Source organism: Mya arenaria, chromosome 9 (genome assembly GCF_026914265.1).
Source record: "Mya arenaria isolate MELC-2E11 chromosome 9, ASM2691426v1".
Taxonomy (NCBI): Eukaryota; Metazoa; Mollusca; class Bivalvia; order Myida; family Myidae; genus Mya; species Mya arenaria.
Window position 1 is genome coordinate 24,228,054 of NC_069130.1, and position 18,793 is coordinate 24,246,846.

Here is an 18,793-nt window from a genome sequence, read left to right on the forward strand (position 1 = left end):
ACCTAGCAAGAAAGGCAAGCTGTTTTGAAATATATTGTTGTTATTCTCTCTCAGAAAGGTATCATGTTTAAAAACGAATAAGTGCAAGGTTTATTTACGACATCTATTTAATATAAATCAATTGTATAGTTGTATTTTATAATGTATTTAACTTTTTAATGAGCATGATGAACTTTTAATTATATATATTTATCATAGTGCTAACCAAGATCATTTTTTAGGGTATGGGGAGAGAGAGAGAGTTATAAAAAACAAAACAGAGAGAGAGGGAGATAGAGGAAGGGAGTGAATGGGAGATGAACATATATACACCACAGAGCGGGAGAGGGTTGGACGAATAGAGAGAGAGAGAGAGAGAGAGAGAGAGAGAGAGAGAGAAATAGACGGGAGAGAGTTGATAGGTGATAAATAATACAAACCATCGATAGGAAGCGGGTTGGCAAAAACAGGGATAGGGGGGATGGAGGCTGTTATAGAGAGCAAAGAGAGAGGAAAATAGACGGGAGAGAGTGGATGGAAGATAAATAAGACAAACCATACAGAGGAAGCGGATGGGCGGAGAGAGAGAGAGAGAGAGAGAGAGAGAGAGAGAGAGAGAGAGAGAGAGAGAGATGTAAGGGAACCGGCGTTGCTTGGTTTCGAGGATGGTTATTTTTGTTGCATATTTTTATTTTGTTTTATTTTTATTTAGACAGTTTGTATTCGTTTTGCGGACGTTTTGTACGCAAAAGCGTTTTATTCGTATTGGTAGTTGTGCCTGAAATAACATTAAAATAAAATTTATACACATTAGTAACGTCATATGTTTGCATAAATTGTATTGTTGTTTCAAATGAAATAAAACACACATCCAAGATCTAATCGTGATTTTTCTTCGATTTGATTTAGTATAAATCAATCGTGTGAACTCAGCAGAGGATTGGAACTACATAACTGTAATACAAAAGTTCATGCAAATATTTTATACGGCACATCTGTGGAACACAGTCATTACATCAGCTGGTTTACGACTGTTTCAAACACCTAAACATGGTATTCTATTATGTTAACAATACATAATGTTATTTTCCTATTTGTTTTGAACTTGAAACATCTTTGTACTTGATACTTACAGATCAGATTAATTAAAGTCATACAGCAACCGAGATGGATTGTCGTTTTAATGTATCCGATATGCAAATATGCCTTATTTCATTGAATCAGGTTGTTCGGTAAGCTCATTTGATAGCTCATTCGCTTTTTAGCCAACGAAAATGAAAATAAAAACTAAAATCACCAAACAGCTTTATTCGTCGGGAACCGGGTGCTAAAATTGTAATTCGCCAAAAAGGACCCGCCCGGGTACCCGGGTTTTCGTCAATGTTTAGAAAGAATAAATTGTGTTACGCATTCTCTCTAATTTCGTTCAACGCGAGTTTATGACGTTAAACTTTAGACAGGGTGAATGTTTCAAGTATAAACGGATGTTTTCTGGAAAAGACGTCATTCCTTTTCCGATTTAATGATATTTGATTATGGTATCACCTTTATTAGACGCTGACTAGCGGAAATTATTTTCTGCATCATAGCGAAATTCAATATAATTTGAATCTTTAAGGAGTTTCAAGCAATCTTATTTCTATTGTGGAGAAATCTGATAAATGCTGGTGTCATAATCGTTTCCATGGAAACGACTATTCATAAGTTTCCACATGAAAATTCGCTCTCCATTTTCTCCTATTGTATTGTGCATCTCCCTGACTTGTTGCAGAGGCGGCTCCTGAATTTGGCGCTAGCGCGGGTGCAACTTAGGGGCAAACCGTTTGACCTTACGACTCTCATCCTAATCCGAAATATAAATGGTTTGAGTGTGGCAAGGGGTAACCTTATAGCAATCCATTTATTGCTTTTAAACACAAATATTTGTTACTTATATGACTGGTTATATTGAAATATTTCCATTTCTTAAATGAACTGCCTTTCGGCAATTGCGTTCATCAATCGATGAACGCAACATCTTCGGATATATTCGGATCGCAGTTTATTGCATAACAATATACATGAAAAATATTGATACTGTTATTGTTTGTATTGTGTCAGCAGGTCCCGTAAAAAATAAATCAACATTTTAGAAAGTATTGTTTTTTAAATTTTAAATGAATAGTTGCCTTAAGTGTTTGCATTTTACGTTTAAAAGTGATTTCAAGTGGCTGATCTTTTCCCGCATTATTATGACGTCATTTGAAAAAATGCTTCCGGTTACAGTCGGGTCATTCTATTTACAGAATGGGTAGGAAAGAGTTACTGAAATGTTTTCTTAAATGAAATGAAGTATTTCTTTAACAATTATTGAATGAAATAATGAACTATTGGTGTAAATATAAGTAATGAATTGCAGGCTTGATGTCATTATCGGGGATATGAACGCAATTGGGCTGGTCAAAGTACGCGTGGTGTCCTTCCTTCCACACACTTTGACCAGCCAAATTGCGTTCATACCCCGATAATGACATTAAGCCCGCAATTCATTCCTTAAATAGTACGTATCAATAACGGGGCTGATTTCCGTTCGTAAAATATTTAGTAGCAGCGGTGGGATTCAAACCCACGCCTCCGAAGAGACTGGTGCCTTAAACCAGCGCTTTAGACCGCTCGGCCACGCTACCTTTTATCATACTGAGACAGTTATTGAATCATACTCAGACTTTTGAATCCGTGTAGTATATAGTTTACAATACGGATGTTACAATCGCGTTGTTTTAGATAGTTTACCGAAGATAAAACTAAAAACATACATCTTGTAATGTTCAAGTAGCGTTGCCGAGCGGTTTAATGCGCTGATATTAGGCACCAGTCTCTTCGCAGGCGTGGGTTCGAATCCCACGTTAAATGCAATAACCTTTATTGTAGAAAGAAACAACTTTATTCTAAATAAATCAACTGTATTGAAGTAGAAAAAATATAGTATGAGAAAGAACGAAGAAGAAAAGAAGGAGAGGCAAAGTAAAAGATGTATAAGTGTACTTCGTATTACATTGCATGGCTAATTATAAGAGATGTTGTTTATGCGTTTATGTATATTTAAATTATCTTCGAGCAGAATTGATCAAAAGAGAGCACCTATAAGAAAATGAGTATAGTCTTTCTATGAAGTGTATTATACTTAGAACAACAACTAAGTAGGCGACTATAAAGTATTTGCTAGATTTTCATCCCAGCCTACCCCCTCTTTTTTCCTACGCTCCTCATTTTGTTTACTTAAAATGATATGCTGAACTAGGTTTTGTATTTGCGAATCGGTCAGGTTCTCTCCGGGAACGGCTTTTATTCATACCTACGGTGTCGATGTACTAAATGAAAGAAATGAGAATTGTTACGACCATGTTCGTTATTCGTCTATAAACACATGTATATGGTCCCTTTTGCATTAAAGTGACACTCGTATTTAAAATCAATACATACACATTGATAACAATATTAAATTTTGAATGATAAACCTTTAACTACTTACTAAATAATGATTTTATGGTAAATATTCATTACTGATAACAAGATTCTAACCGTGTATCTAATAGCTGAAAACGCTCAAATATTATATGACTGGTGAGTGCTAAAAGATTTAAAGTGATCACTTATCGTCTCATAGGATAGAAATACCATGTTTTCTGCACCTTTCTTTCAATTTAAAACACAGTAAACCACATAACAACCACTGTTTCCGATATTTATTCATCCTTTGGGGTAAATTAAAACAATTTTTTTTTAATAGTGGTACACCTGATAGTGGACTAAAAGTGCACCTTTAAGATGCAGATACTTAAATCAAGGATCAGCCTATTGTATTAAAACTAGAAACAATACATGTAGGCTATCGTTTGTGTAGTTTGCATAATAAAACACGTTGATTGGTTAATAGAACATATTGGAAAACTATTAACCAATAGCTTGACTTTCTTCATCCTAACCAAAAAAACAAAACAAAAAGCTATTCGTAAGTGTCTTGTCCATATAACTATTTATACCATTTGACAATGGTCAAAGACAAGATGCCGATTTGCCAATAAAACTAGTAACAAAAATGGCGAATGTACAAATGTATTCATGAAGGACGTATTCCACTTTGACAATTACTTAGTTTATTTAAGGCTGCACTCTCACTGGTTGACCGTTTTGACATTTTTTTGTCTTGGATTGAGCCAATATTTGCGTAAATATGTGAAAACCAGTGATATAAGAGTGGTGATAAATGAGCAGTTCGCAGTTGTTGTTTTTTTATATTTACGTGCGAACTTTCAAATTTTGTTGTAAGAAAAACGAGTTGTGTGACACAAAAGATAAATTTTCGAAGGTAATCTGAAAAAACTGTGGTCTGATTCTTTGTCAGCAGTTTTATATCACTAGTTCTCAGATATTTACGTAAAGATAACTCATTCTAAGACAAAACAATAAAAGGTTGTTAAACAGTCCATCAGTGAGAGTGCAGCTTTAAGGTTTGTATTATTATTTTTTACAGCACCTAAGACCGCTCAGCCACCCTACCTGTTATCATAGGACTGTTATTGAATGTATATATATGTTTACAATATGGGTGTTAAAAGGTAGCGTGGCCGAGCGGTCTAAGGCGCTGCTTTTAGGCACCAGTCTCTTCGGAGGCGTGGGTTCGAATCCCACCGCTGCCACATTTCTTTTAACATAGTCTTAAAAGATAGTCCACGGTTTGGGTCACGGTATTTGTAGTGTTTGAAAAACTAAATGTCAATATACAATAAAGAATTAAGGCTAGGCTAATAGTAAATGCATTAGCCTAATTGACAGATAATAAATAGTGTTAATAACATAATGTTTTTTGAACGCAGCAAAATACCAATATTATTACTGTTAACTCAGTCTTTGTTACTTTTTAAATCGTCACTGCTCTGGGATTGTAATGGAAAACTTGTGATATGATGTATTTCTAACAGGATTGAAGACAACAGTTTCAGCTGTACCTGTTTTTATAGATATATGAGCACAACGTCAACTATTTCATATATACGTTGACAACGATGTCGTTAATCACGTTGTTAACTTTTACAAAGTTCTGAACAATCGATCGATTGTTTCCATTCTTTTTAGCTGTAAGTGCAACTGAGAGTTTGAGAAACGCCACTTAAACGTGTACGAGTGAACTGTTTATTGGAGTACTACTCTATCCATGACATTGGTACCTTGTAAAGTAAAAGCGTAGTAGATATACAGGATTCGTGTACACTTTTTGATTCAGGTCGTACTGCTATGAATAGAGGATCGTTCAAAATCACGAGGGAAACATTTTATACGAGAGTCGTGGACAGAGAGATTCAAATATGACATAAAACGCCTAACTGCTACTTTCACTTAAACGGGTAGTTACACATTCAAGTACATGTGGAAAACATTCTAGGGCGTGGACTTTATTAATTTTGGACCTAGGCACCCGACATTCTGTTAGCAACGAGTAGTCGGATTTACAATTTAATCCGCGTAATAAACACGATGTATAATAGCATTCATGACGCCTAGAACAAAGATAGGTACAGTTTGGATCTTTTTTATCGTTTGTCATACGAAAGACGAAATGCCGTCTCTGAGGTATAAGAAGAAACACCATGCATTTGACGGCAAGGAAAACGTTAAATACCTCCAAAAGCACCAAACATTATATTGTATTACTGTATTCGTTGGGAGCTGGGTGCGAACATTTTAATGCGCCAAACGTTTACCGCCCGAGGGTACCCGAGTACACGTTCTTGCTCTAGGATTGACAAGTCGTTTTTCGCATTCTCTCTTATATTGTTCAACGCGAGTTTATGCCGTTAAACTTAAGACAGGGTGAATGTTTCAAGTATAAACGGATGTTTTCCTGAATACACGTCATCCCTTTTTCCGTTTAAATGATATTTAATAATGATATCACATTTATCAGGTAATGACTAGCGGGAAATATCTGCATTATAGCGAACTTTAATATCATTTCATTTTTAAAAGGAAAAGCTTTTTAGGAAAGCCGATTTCCATTCTAGAGAAATATGAGAAATCAAAGTCTGATAAATGCTGGTAATATACGCGTTTCCATGGAAACAACTAAATAAATCATATAGGATGACATTTTCACAGCATTCCATTTCCTCCTATTATATCTGGTATCATTCCTACATTTTGCAGATGAGGCTCCTGAATTTGGCGCTAGTAGGGCGCAACTTAGGGCACACCTTTCGACATTGGACTGTCTCTCATTCTAATCCGAAATTGAAATGGTTTAATTTGGGCAGGGGGAGTATAATTTGGAAAATGTTTAGTTTGCAATGATCCTTTTGCTGTGTGATTTGATTATAAAGCTAACCGATATAGACATAAACTTTACATGGACAATGTTAGGGAGCCCCAACGCCCTCCCCCAAGAAAGTACAAATTGGCTTAAGATGCAAATACTTAATCAAAGAATCAACCTGATATTGATATTGATGAATTAGTATGTATCAATAACGGGGCTGTTTTCCGTCGATAAAATAATTAGTGGCAGCGGTGGGATTCGAACCCACGCCTCCGAAGAGACTGGTGCCTTAAACCAGCGCCTTAGACCGCTCGGCCACGCTACCTGTTATCATGACTTTACTGTTATTGAAGGTATATAGAATCTATATTTACAATACGGATGTTACAATCGTCTTGTTAGATACTTTACCGAATAAGATAAAATAAAAATATAAACAATTTGTTTGTATGTTAAGGTAGCGTGGCCGAGCGGTCTAAGGCGCTGGTTTTAGGCACCAGTCTCTTCGGAGGCGTGGGTTCGAATCCCACCGCTGCCACAATTTTTTTAACATAGTCTTAAAAGATAGGCCACAGTTTTGGAAGCCTATTTCATGGGTTCGGTTGTTGGTCCGTACGTATTTGAGTCTTACATATGTTAGAAATTAAGACTAATTGTAAATGCATTAGCCTATTTGACACATAATATTGTTGATAATATTATATTCTTTGTATATCATTGTATAGCCAATTATAATAGATTTTATGATGTTCATATATATTAAATTGTTTAAAAGAATTATTTATCTTCGACCATAATGCAACAAGATACGGGCAATTTATGGTTTGGTCGTTTTTTTCTTGCGTTGATGCTGATGAATACAGTAGGGCAAGCGAGCAAATTCCATGAAGCCAGCTAGCGCTTCTTGGGCATTTGCTCGTTTGCACTATTGCGTTCATACAGCATAAATGCAAGAAAAAATGTGATCATTAATTAAATTTACATTTGCGAAAAGATTCATTACGATTACAAGTAAGCTGTAGCTACTATAAATGAAAGAAGTGTAACTGATAACATACGTTTGTATTAAAGAATAGCTGATATGTCGCATATTATTAGCTAACTGACTTAAGTAAGAGAGGGAGGAATGATGATATATAGCAATAACAACAAAACAGCGGAGAGAGGGAGATAGAGGTAGAGAGTGGATGGGAGATGAATGAAGACAAACCACAGAGCGGGAGAGGGATGGACGGATAGACAGAGAGGGAGAGGGGTGGGGGCTGATATAGAAAAAATAAAGAAAAAAAAAACAGCAGAGAGAGGGAAATAGACAGGAGAGAGTTTATTGGAGATAAATAAAACAAACCAGAGAGAAGAGGTGGCTATTTTTTTTATACTTTTTGGGTAGCTTTTGTACGTACAAGCGTGTTTTGCATATTGGTAGATGTGCCTGGAATTACATTGACATAAAATTCATAAACATTTGTAATGTCACATGTTTGCATAAACTGTATTGTTGATTCAATTGAAATAAAATACACAGCCAATATATAATCTAGATTTTTCGTCGGTTTGATGTAGTATGAATCAATTGTGTAAACACAGTAGAAGATTGGAAATGAATAACAATAATACGAGATTTCAAAGAAACATTGTAATACCTTGAATACTTTCGAATACCTATGTTTATGTGAAGTTAACATATGCTATTTCCTATTTGTTTTAAACTTCCTCCCTCATTGTGCTTGAAACTTGCGGGACCATTCATTGAAAGTCGAATAGCATAGCGTAAAACAGCTTTAACCGAAATGGACAGTAGTTTAAATGTTTCAAATATAAAAATATGTTTTTCAATTGTTTGAACCAGATTGTCCTGTTAGAACACTTGCTTCTCTCCAAGGTGAACTGGGTTCGATTTCTAGCATGGGCGCGTGTGAGTTTGGTTGGTAGTAACCAAGCAGCACAAGCGGGTTTTCACCGTGTGTTTCCGGGTTTCCCCCACAACACAAGACCACTCTCTCGCGCAACATCGCGCCAAGGAGAGCAACTAAGTATAAATTAACTTTATTTACAGTCGTTGTAAAATAAATATAATTTAAACTAACCATTTTCAATAATGTTAAATATGGATTCCTAGTGACCCAATGTAATTTTGAAAAACTTTAAAGTGGTATTGTTGTCTGATTACAAATATATAAAATCCGATGTAATCTTGATCGATTACAACTGAAATCAGAAGTGAAATGACCGTTTTCAATGTTTGCCGTAATTGATCGGTATACTGTGCACAAATTATTCCTCAACACATCACATCCTGATGTACAGAGTTTAACAGTTAGCTTATGTGAGCCATTTAAGTCTAAACGATGCTCGCTCATGTTTGGGGGCTAAAATCGTAAAGTTCGTGGACGTGCTTCGTATTTTTAATTGCAAGATGTAATGTAATATTGAATTAACTTTTTAAAGAGTCACCTATTTCGGTTTATTTAAGACAAAGATACATTCACATATACATATAGTTATTAATTTTGTCGGTTTATCCAAGACTGTGTATTGCTTTAGTTGTCCCCGAGATGAATTCGCCATACGCTGAATATATTTCATTACTAACATGACCAAAGAAAGGAACAAGGTTTCGTGGCATCCACCAAGCATGGTAATAGTTGTTAAATCCCTTGTTTGCGACAGTTTCCTTCTCCCAGCGGCAAAATCCCGACATGCACTCTACTCCAGTGTCGATTGCGTTCTGACCTCGTTCCGGATCAATGCACATCTTCATTGTACACATGACGTCATTCGTGTGTTTACACAAGGAACAAAGAATGTCGCTGTGTAGTGCTCTCCCGGTGGCAAAGGCAGCTTAAAAGTGAGCATATATTATTATTTTATTTTTTTTTGCAAATGCAATACTCATTTAGTAAGTGATTCTATTGGTTTATGATGACATTGTATTTATGGTTGTTATTGAAGGACTTCATCAAATGTTGTCCGCTTTTTAACATTTTTGCGTTCTATAGAATGTTTTTATTTAATATAACGTTCATTTTTGTGAGCAAAAGTTTCTATAAGTGAATGTTTTAACAAAATGTTAACTACAGTGGCCGTTACAATAAAGGATTTAGTCGTAGTTTCAATACTCTTCATCCTGCATACACGTCACAAATGGCAACACATTGATTATTTGTATCTCAACAACTTTGTGAAATTGATCAATTTTAATACTGTCAATTCACCAAAATATGAAGAAAAATGGCGAAACTTTGACACTAAGACAATTTCAATTCAAGACTCAAAATGAAGTTAGATTTTGAAACGGCCCCAGACGCAAGGCCAGCAGCCAACGAATGACTACGATCTCACAAAGGCAAAAATGTTTGGAAAATAATCTTTGGAAACATCAACACATACACACCTGTTTTATCTTCTTGTTTCCGGCCTTGCACGTTTGCCACTGTGATATCGACTTCAATCCGGCACATGTGGCGTACACACTCAATGTTACCGGAAACCTGGCACTTCCGGCAAGCTTCCTGCATAGCGCTTGTAACCGCCGAGTCTAAAGATACAAAAAAAAAAAAAAAATTGTATGCAAGCGATTCACAAGATTAATATACATGCATAAAAAAACATTGAGTGCTATGATATTATTTTTCTTTTCAAATCTATTCTCGAATTATTACATTATACCCCTGCCCCCCCCCCCTCCCCCACCCCGAAAAAGGAAAAGAACAAAAGAACAATAAAAAAAACAACAACAGAAAACATTTAAAAATGTGTAATTTTAACCGGACGGTCTACCTACTGATACATGCTTATGATGTTTTTTTCAACAAATTCAAAGTCATAGTAGATTATTGTGGACATTGACACCGGGCCTATCGTTACCGGGATTTCCTAAGAGAGTAATATATTACCCGGTACCTACTGTGACGAACAACCCGATATCAACATAGTCCGGTACCATTAACTCTGATACCGGCTTTCCCCATTATCGATACAATTTACCGGTTTAGGCACTACCCAGGAAGTATCTTTTCTACTATTTCTGCGATTTAATTGGCTGACGGGTTATCGTGTGAGCCTACATGTATGTAATTGCCGGGTAACGTACAGTTCCTACATTTTATCATTGATACTGTTATATGTTATAAATTGATGTTTCAAGTATACCAATTTATTAAAAATCAGATTATTTTAAGTAAGCAAAATATCCTCAGAAACTTTTTTCCTGAGGATTGATGATGAATCGGGTTTGATGGTTAGTAAACCAAGCTGTAAGAAAACGTAGCATTCGAATTTGGGGGCAAGTTATTACATACCCATTAATTGTGACCAAAGGTTTATACGAACGGTATGAAACATACTTTTTCTCGATCTTGATGTTTCCAGTTTCTTTCACAGTTTATTCAATTGATTGTTGGTGAAGTGTTTTTTTATAATCAAACACATTTTATAGTTTTATTTGACCATTATAATTTGGCTAGTCTATTTTGATGTCGGTGTAAACTCCGCCTTTTAATTATAGTTAGACCTCATATTCCAACCACATGTCACAACAAACGGACAAGATGTCAGTCCTTTACATGAGAGCGAGATTAGAATTACAAACTGAACTCGCACTCATGTAAGTATGTAAACACATTCTGATCGTGTTTTGTCCCCAAATTCACCTTAATTGTTGTCAATGTCAAAAATAATTTTATAATTACGTCTAAAAGTATTACAATCACGGTGCGGATTTCAGAGACCATTCATAAAAAGAGCATTTTAAATTCATACATTTTTATAGCTGTTTTTTTTTCGAAAATTGATTCCTACGATCAAATAGAAAGGGAGGGAAAATATCCACAATATTAGTGTTGCTTATATACAGTCCAAGTTTCAATGTTTTTTTTTACATATGACTAAAACTTAAGTTTGCGTAACGCTACTTGAACGCGTACATGTGAATTGTTAGAAACGAGAACTCGGATGTCCATTTTACGCCGCGGAATAAACACGATACATTATAACATTCATGTCTTCTAAAACAAAAATAGGAACTTGTTCTTATCGTTTGTCATACGAAAAGAGGAAATGCCATCTCTGTTCTCATGAGGTATGACAAATCACATAGAGAGGAAACACCATTCAAGAAGCGACAAGAAAGGCGTTCAACGCCACAAAGAGCCCCCCAAAAAGCACCCCCCCCCCCCCGAAAAAATAAAATAAAAAAATCACCAAACTTTATTTGGTATTGCTGAATCTGTCAGTGTTTAGGGAGAACAAGTAGTATTTTGCATTCTCTCCTATGTCGTTCAACGCGAGTTTATGTCATTAAACTTATTACAGGTTGACTATTTCAAGTTTAAACGGATGTTTACCTAAAACACATCATCCCTTTTTCCGACTAATGATATTTGATAATGGTATCAACATTATCTGACACTGACTAGCTGACTAGCGGAAATAATTATCTGCATCATAGCGAAATTTAATATCATATAAATCTTTGAAGGAGTTTCAGGCCAGCTAATGTCTATTGTGGAGAAATATGAAAAATCAAAGTCTGATAAATGCTGGTGTTATAAACGTTTCCATGGAAAAAAACTATTAATATATATTCACATGAAAATTAGCTCCATTTTCAGCTATTGTATTGTGTATCTTTCCGACTTGATGCAGAGGTGGCCCCATAATTTGGCGCAAGCGGGAGCGCAACTTAAGGGCAAACCATTGGACTCTCATCCTAATCCAAAATATAAATGGTTTAAATGTGAACAGGGGGATGATTTGAAAATGCTCTTTTGTTTGATTTGATTAGATAACCATACGATATAGACTTAAACCTTACATGGAAAATGGGACCCCCATCACCCTTCCCCAGTACGTTAGAGCGTTTTGAAAAGTAAAAATTGGCTTTAACTGACACTCTTATTTAAAATTATTACTTAATCATGTCTAAGATATATTTAAAACCAAGAAACAATATTCGTAGATTATCGTTTGTGTAGTTTGCATAATAAAACAATTTGATTGGTTAATAAAACACATTGGTCAAGTATTAACCAATATTTTTGCTAACTTTATCCTAACCAAAGAACTAACAATTCGTTATTGTCTTGGCAATATAACTATTATTTAACATTTGTAATTGGCCAAACCACGATGCCTATCCGCCTATAAAATTTGTATCAAACGTGTTCATGATGTTTCGATAAGTTTTGTTTTTGTTTTGGAATGAACCAATTTTTGCGTAAATATGTGAAAACCAGTAATATAAGAGTGGTGAAAAATGATCAGTTCGCAGTTGTTTTTATATTTACGTGCGAACTTTAAAGATTTTATGGTAAGAAAAACGAGTTGTTTGATATAAAACATCAATTTTTGAACGTTATATGAAAAACTGTGATCTGATTCTTTGTCAGCAGTCTTATATCACTGGTTCTCACATATTTACGTAAAGATAACTCATTCTAAAACAAACTTTTTTTTTTTTGAATTACCTGATGGCAATCTATTTATTATTTTAAAACTTATTTACATGTTACTTATATGGCTGGTGATATCGATGAAATAGTACGTACTAATAACGGGGTTGTTTGCTGTTGATAAAATGAAAAGTGGCAGCGGTGGGATTCGAACACTCGCCTCCGAAGAGACTGGTGCCTTAAACCAGTGCCTTCGACCGCTCGGCCACGCTACGCGTAATATGACGCAGACTGTGATTGAATGTATGTGGTAATCCATCTATTTACAATACGTGTGTTACAATCGCGTTGTTTTAGATACTTTAGCGAAGATATAAAAATAAATATAAACAAATGTTTGATATGTTAAGGTAGCGTGGCCGAGCGGTCTAAGTCGCTGGTTTTAGGCACTAATCTCTTCGGAGGCGTGGGTTCGAATCCCACCGCTGCCACATCTCTTTTATTTGAGTCTTACAAATGTATACGAGGTGCAGGCAAAAGTTCCCGGACTGGTTATATATTGCACAATTTTGACGTCTGGCTACTCTACTTTTCATACACAAATCCTAACATATACATATATGTTACACTTTTTTAACTAAATTTAAATGATTGGTGAATGCTTAAATAATTACAGTGAGGCTCATGAGGCAAAATACGGGGTTTTCTACACATGTCCTTCAAATTCAACATGGTACCTTTTATATAAGAACCATTATTTTCGATACTAATGCATTATTTTCGGTGAATTAAAACAATTGTTTTAATTGTGCCATTATTCATTTGGGGGTAATTGTGCATCTTTGAGAAAGAGTGTGAACACATACATATTCGACGAGTTTACAGTCACATAAGAAAAACAAATAGAATATCACCCCGCCCCCATTTAAAAACATATTTGAAAATAAAATCTAGCAATTAATTTATATTAGCCTTATCTTGAAACACCTAATGTAAAATAAAAATATCTTGAGGTTTGCATTACTATGAGTTAGACGGAGAGAGAAAATTCTAGTGATCGCGTAATGATTTTGTTTACGAATTAAAAGATTTTACGATCTAAATGATATTGCCAGTTTATAAAGCTAGTTCCCAGGTGACCCGTTTTCGTCAGAAGCTCTTTCCGATCCTATCGTGCAAAATTGAAGTCATTTTCTTGCAAATGACAAAAAAGCATAAAGGCATACAGCTGTGAATTTTTTTTTATCTTATGAATCAATGTACACATAGATTAGTGCATATTTTTAATTTTAATTCAATTGCAATGAAAGCTGCTAGCTTATAGAATCACTCTCAGGTCGGTTACCTGGCTAGAAACAGGAACTGGTGTCCAATTTTGAGCGGCCATGAAAAATGACCCCGGTGGGCTTGAACCCATGACCTCTTGGGTTAGAGTTGGACATCTTTACTACTAGAAATCTTTAAAGTGACAGTCTTATTCAAAATCAATACATGCACATGCATAACAAAAATACATTTTGAGTGATAAACCTTAAACTACTTACGTAATTATGCATTTATGGAAAATATTAATTACTATATTTAAATGATTGGTGAGTGCTTAAATATTTACTGTGATCTACCATAGTCTCATTAGGTAGAAATACCGTGTTTTTTGTACATTTCCTTCAGATTTAACACAGTATCCTTCATAAGAACACTGTTTTGACATTTAGTCATCCTTTTCGGTAAATTGAAATAATTGTATTAATTATGGTTAATCTTATTTCAGAATAAAAGCGCATCTTTAACTTATCCAAGTACATAGTGGATAAGTAATTTTCACTGCACAAGTTCCAGGATCATAATGAAACTATGTCACACTTTATATAAACTTTTACAATAAAATTCATTTATAAATAATAACACGAATATATATCAAAATATATTTTGTATAAGTTTTTGTAACACATTTCACCCATATGAGTATATAGAACGGGGATAAAAATACCATACATCAAGACGGAATTATCTGGAGATCATTCTTTCGAATGACATTTTCAAAACAAACAATTAAGCGCTAGGTTAATTTTTCAAAACTCGGCATTTTTGCTGTCACCAAGGGAGATTACTGCGAAGTTTACAAACATAAAGGATATTGTAATAGTACCGTGTAACCTTCTTCTATTTGGGCGGAAGTTGATATCAATCATAACACCTCGGCCTGTATCTATCTCGGAGATGGCCGGGTTGTTATGATTGAGTTGGTATTTAAAATCAAAGTTTTCAAAATGATAAGCAGGGCTATTATAATTTAAGGTTTCATTATCAATTAAAGTGTTAAGTTTTATAAAACATTCTAAACTTCATATTTTATCATGCAACGTGAAAACTATTGAAAGCATTGTTCTGCAATTTATGAACTAGTCCCTATGTTGGAATATTTCTAAAGTAAAATCAAATATAGTCGTCGCCCTTCTGGGCGCCGACTAATAATAAGAAAGAAAGTGAATAAAAAATATAGCTTAACGTAGAAATACCGTGTTTTCTGCATATTTCTTTTAAATTTAACAAGGTATCCTTCATAAGAACACTGTTTAGACATTTATTCATCCTTTTCGGAAAATGGAAATAATTATATTAATTATGGTTAATATTATTTGGGAGTAAGAGTGCATCTTTAACTTATCTAAGTACATAGTGGATAACTAGTTTTCACTGCACACGTTCGAGGATCATAATGAAAATTCATTTATAAATAATAACACGAATATGTATTAAATAAGAAAGAAAGTGAATCGAAAGTTTAAGCTTACCCGGGATGAGTTCTTAGGTGTTTGCATTAACATTACACTTTATGTTGCTAACAATAGTCGAATCCCGTTGGCTCGAACTCCGACGGACCGGCGAAAATACCTCAAGCCTCGGAAAATTCGAGCATAGCGGGAATGCTTACATTCAGTATAAAGATATCGGTACTTACATTCATATCGAGCCAACGAGGAATTCAAGCCAAGCGAGTTCGAGCTAACGGGGTTCGACTGTATGATGAATGCCCAGTAGACAGGAGTTCCAGTGAGCTCTTGATTCACTGACTGTCACAAGGCGGTTAACCCATAATTCAACGGAAAAGTAATTTCGATGAGAGTACGGTTTGTTTGTGGCGTTTGAATCTGTGTATGTGGTGTAAGATTGTTTTTGGTTTTTGAGTACGCGATGTTAAAATGATTGTGTCTATATTTTATTTTCGCCCGGGTATCTGCCTTGTGTCCCTTAATAGGGTTAAGTTTTGAATATTGATTGCTTGTCTAGGCCCCGTATTTTTGTATTATTTTCTTTAAGATACAAGATTCAAAACTTTTAACTAAGTGACACTCTTATTCCAAATCAATACATACACACGTTTAACAAACATTAGGTTTGAATGTTAAACCTTTAACTACTTATATAAAAAAGCATTCATGGAAAATATCAATTACTGATAACAAGATTGTAACCGTCTATTTACTAGCTGAAAACGCCAACATATTAAATGATTAGTGAGCGCTAACATATTTACGGTAATTTACTATAGTCTCATAAGATAGAATTACCGTGTTGTCTGCACATTTCTTACAAATTAAACTCGGCATCCTTCATAAGAACCATTATTTTCGACATTTATTCATCCTTTTTAGAATATGAAAACAGCTGTATTAAATTTTGTAAATCTTATTTGAGAGTAAGAGTGCATCTTTATCGAAAAGCCTTCAATCTACTTACTTTGTTGAAAATTCCACATCATGATATCCTCCCGAAGAGATGAGAGCAGCCATTTATGGGCTGAAATGAGACGAAAACATTAAGTTTTGAAATATTCTTAAAATCCTGCAATTCCCGAAAATGCCATTCGCTATAATCGTAATCAAAATGCTATGTTCTTATCGTTTAAGTCATACAAACAGTAGGGTCTTAATTGAAACCGGTTGTCCGGTAAGCTTAGTGATAAATGCCACCTTACACGAATTTTAACTAGTTAATCAGTTCTTATGTTACTTTTGTTAGCCTATTAATGTTGTACAGCTAAAAAGGTAACAGGTGGCAGTTGTCGGCACTTGCAAGCCATTTTTTAGTCTCATGATATTTATATTACCGAAAATGTTTCGCGAATATTAACTAGATAGCTAGATAATCATCGCGAAAATTTAGTGGTTAACACGAAACAATTCGCGAACATTAACAGGTCATCTTACGGCAGTAATATGCCACCATATCATCCATAGCTAGTAATCTCTTTAATATTTAAAGATACCATCATCATGTGCTTCTTTGAGAAGGCGTAAAGGGCAACAACGCTGCTTTTAGTAGACAAACAAAGAGTCGTGGTACAATACCCTTCGAAAGCACACCGTAGACGCACACATACAAAAGCCACCAGCGGCCCATTGTATAAAACTGGATAAATACCAACATATAATTGCGAAGTTTTGGTAAGTTTGTACATAAAAGCAATTTGATTGGTCAGCAGTTATTATTTAATAAATATTTACCAATCACCCCCCCCCCCCCCCCATCCCCTGCCCCTAAAAAGAACTCAAACGTAGGTTCCAGTTCCGCTGACCGCTTCAAGTAAGACGGGAACTCATGCATTGATTAATATTAACATCTTAAAGCTGCACTCTCACAGATTTACCATTTTGACGACTTCTTTTTTGTTTGTTTTGGAATGAGCCAATTTCTGCGTAATGTCTGCAAACCAGTGATATTAGAATGCTGACAAAGGATCAGATCGCAGATTTCATATTTCCATTCGAAAATTAATATTTTATGGCTAAAAACGTTACTTACAGCTAAGATTTATGCATAAAACATCAATTTTTGAATTTAAATATGAAAATGTGCAGTCTTTATATCACTGGTTTCCATACACTTTCGCATAAATTGGCTCGTTCGAAGACAAACAATAAAAAATGTCAAAACATTTTATCTGTGAGGGTGCAGCTTTAAGACGTAAATATTATGGTAAATACTAGGCTTGTCCCTATAGTACTCATAGTAATATTACCTTATTTGGACAAGGTGAAACGACAGACAGATAAATGAATTATATTAATGGGCACGCACGCGTTGTAGGGACTCGTTCATGGTTTATTAAAATGCATTTTATTTACGAAAAAAAGTATGGCATATCATTAAGAAAGTTAACATTAAGATACTGAAGGCTTGAATCCTTAAACAGATGCTGTTATATGCTCAAAAATTGTCTTTGAAGTCCACAATGTTGAAAAGCGTTACTAAAAAAGGCTGTGTCGAGAATAAAAATGATTCATGTACAGCATAGTTTAAGGAAAGATGAAAGGAATCTGTAAATGCTAACTTTTCACTTTTAATAAAACTTTAAAGTTATTCGGACCGCCTCTAAGAAAGTCAAACGTAAATACATGTATGCCAGGCGCGTAGCTGCCTATAGGCGAGTACGCGGCTGAATCCGCATGATTCTTACAAGAAAAATCAGTCGCAGTATGCGTACTAGACTACATGATCATAAAACTGTTCATTTTCCAGTACCAAATAAAGCAGCTCAGAACACCCAGAATGCATCAGATTGCACCGTGGTTTTCAAAGTTGTCCGGGGGGGGGGGGCAGGATCCACCTACTACAATTATGAATCCACATGAATAGAGGGCTAGCTACGCCCCTTTATGTATGTCAGCTATTTATTTTACCTCCGTAATTATCATCATAATTAAACTCAGCCAATTGCGGTGTGTCTTCCAGCTGTATATCACCAATGCCAAACCCGTCTATATCCAAATCACCAATGGTGTCTATATCAGGAGCCACAAAGGACCGTGTGTCATCATGGAATTTTCCATCAAAACTTTCCCCACCCACTAGGGCAATTAGAGTGACCACAACATTTAAAACAGACACAATCAGCATATTGAAACAAACAGCATTGCATTTGAACACATGTAGACGATATTCCGGACACCTAACTCGCTAACGTTTTGTTTTTCGTTTTCATATTCAAACACTAAAGCTCACATAATTCACAAAAGTTTTATCAATACATAATATCCAGTGATGCACTATTAATAGAAATGATAAATGTAAAGTAGATATTTAAACATAAATTACTAAGATAGTGGTTACACTTATTAGAACAACC

General features: G+C 35.1%; 1 protein-coding gene and 4 non-coding genes across 5 annotated transcripts; 2 read left to right on the top strand and 3 right to left on the bottom strand.

The window, feature by feature from the left end:
- Positions 1 to 2,563: 2,563 nt before the first annotated feature.
- Trnal-aag (transfer RNA leucine (anticodon AAG)) lies at positions 2,564 to 2,645 on the bottom strand. The gene has a single exon. It is a non-coding gene; the product is annotated as a tRNA-Leu (tRNA).
- A 1,931-nt stretch (positions 2,646 to 4,576) lies between these two features.
- On the top strand, positions 4,577 to 4,658 carry Trnal-uag (transfer RNA leucine (anticodon UAG)). The gene has a single exon. It is a non-coding gene; the product is annotated as a tRNA-Leu (tRNA).
- A 1,856-nt stretch (positions 4,659 to 6,514) lies between these two features.
- On the bottom strand, positions 6,515 to 6,596 carry Trnal-aag (transfer RNA leucine (anticodon AAG)). Its single transcript has one exon. It is a non-coding gene; the product is annotated as a tRNA-Leu (tRNA).
- Positions 6,597 to 6,727: 131 nt separating this feature from the next.
- On the top strand, positions 6,728 to 6,809 carry Trnal-uag (transfer RNA leucine (anticodon UAG)). Its single transcript has one exon. It is a non-coding gene; the product is annotated as a tRNA-Leu (tRNA).
- An 834-nt stretch (positions 6,810 to 7,643) lies between these two features.
- LOC128203744 (uncharacterized) lies at positions 7,644 to 18,662 on the bottom strand. Its single transcript, XM_052905273.1, has 4 exons — positions 18,348 to 18,662; positions 16,405 to 16,464; positions 9,666 to 9,809; positions 7,644 to 9,112 (listed from the first exon to the last, which is right to left on the bottom strand). The coding sequence occupies exons 1-4, from the start codon at positions 18,562 to 18,564 to the stop codon at positions 8,790 to 8,792; spliced, it is 744 nt and encodes a 247-aa protein (XP_052761233.1). The 5' UTR covers positions 18,565 to 18,662; the 3' UTR covers positions 7,644 to 8,789.
- Positions 18,663 to 18,793: the final 131 nt, after the last annotated feature.

What these genes read in the sequence shown, in the direction of transcription:
- LOC128203744 (XM_052905273.1), bottom strand. Translation starts at nt 18,564, where the DNA reads ATGCTGATTGTGTCTGTTTTAAATGTTGTGGTCACTCTAATTGCCCTA. An exon ending in GATGTGGAATTTTCAACAAA is followed by an intron (nt 9,810 to 16,404) that starts GTAAGTAGATTG and finishes TTGTATCTTTAG; the next exon opens with ACTCGGCGGTTACAAGCGCT. An exon ending in GAAACAAGAAGATAAAACAG is followed by an intron (nt 9,113 to 9,665) that starts GTGTGTATGTGT and finishes CTCACTTTTAAG; the next exon opens with CTGCCTTTGCCACCGGGAGA.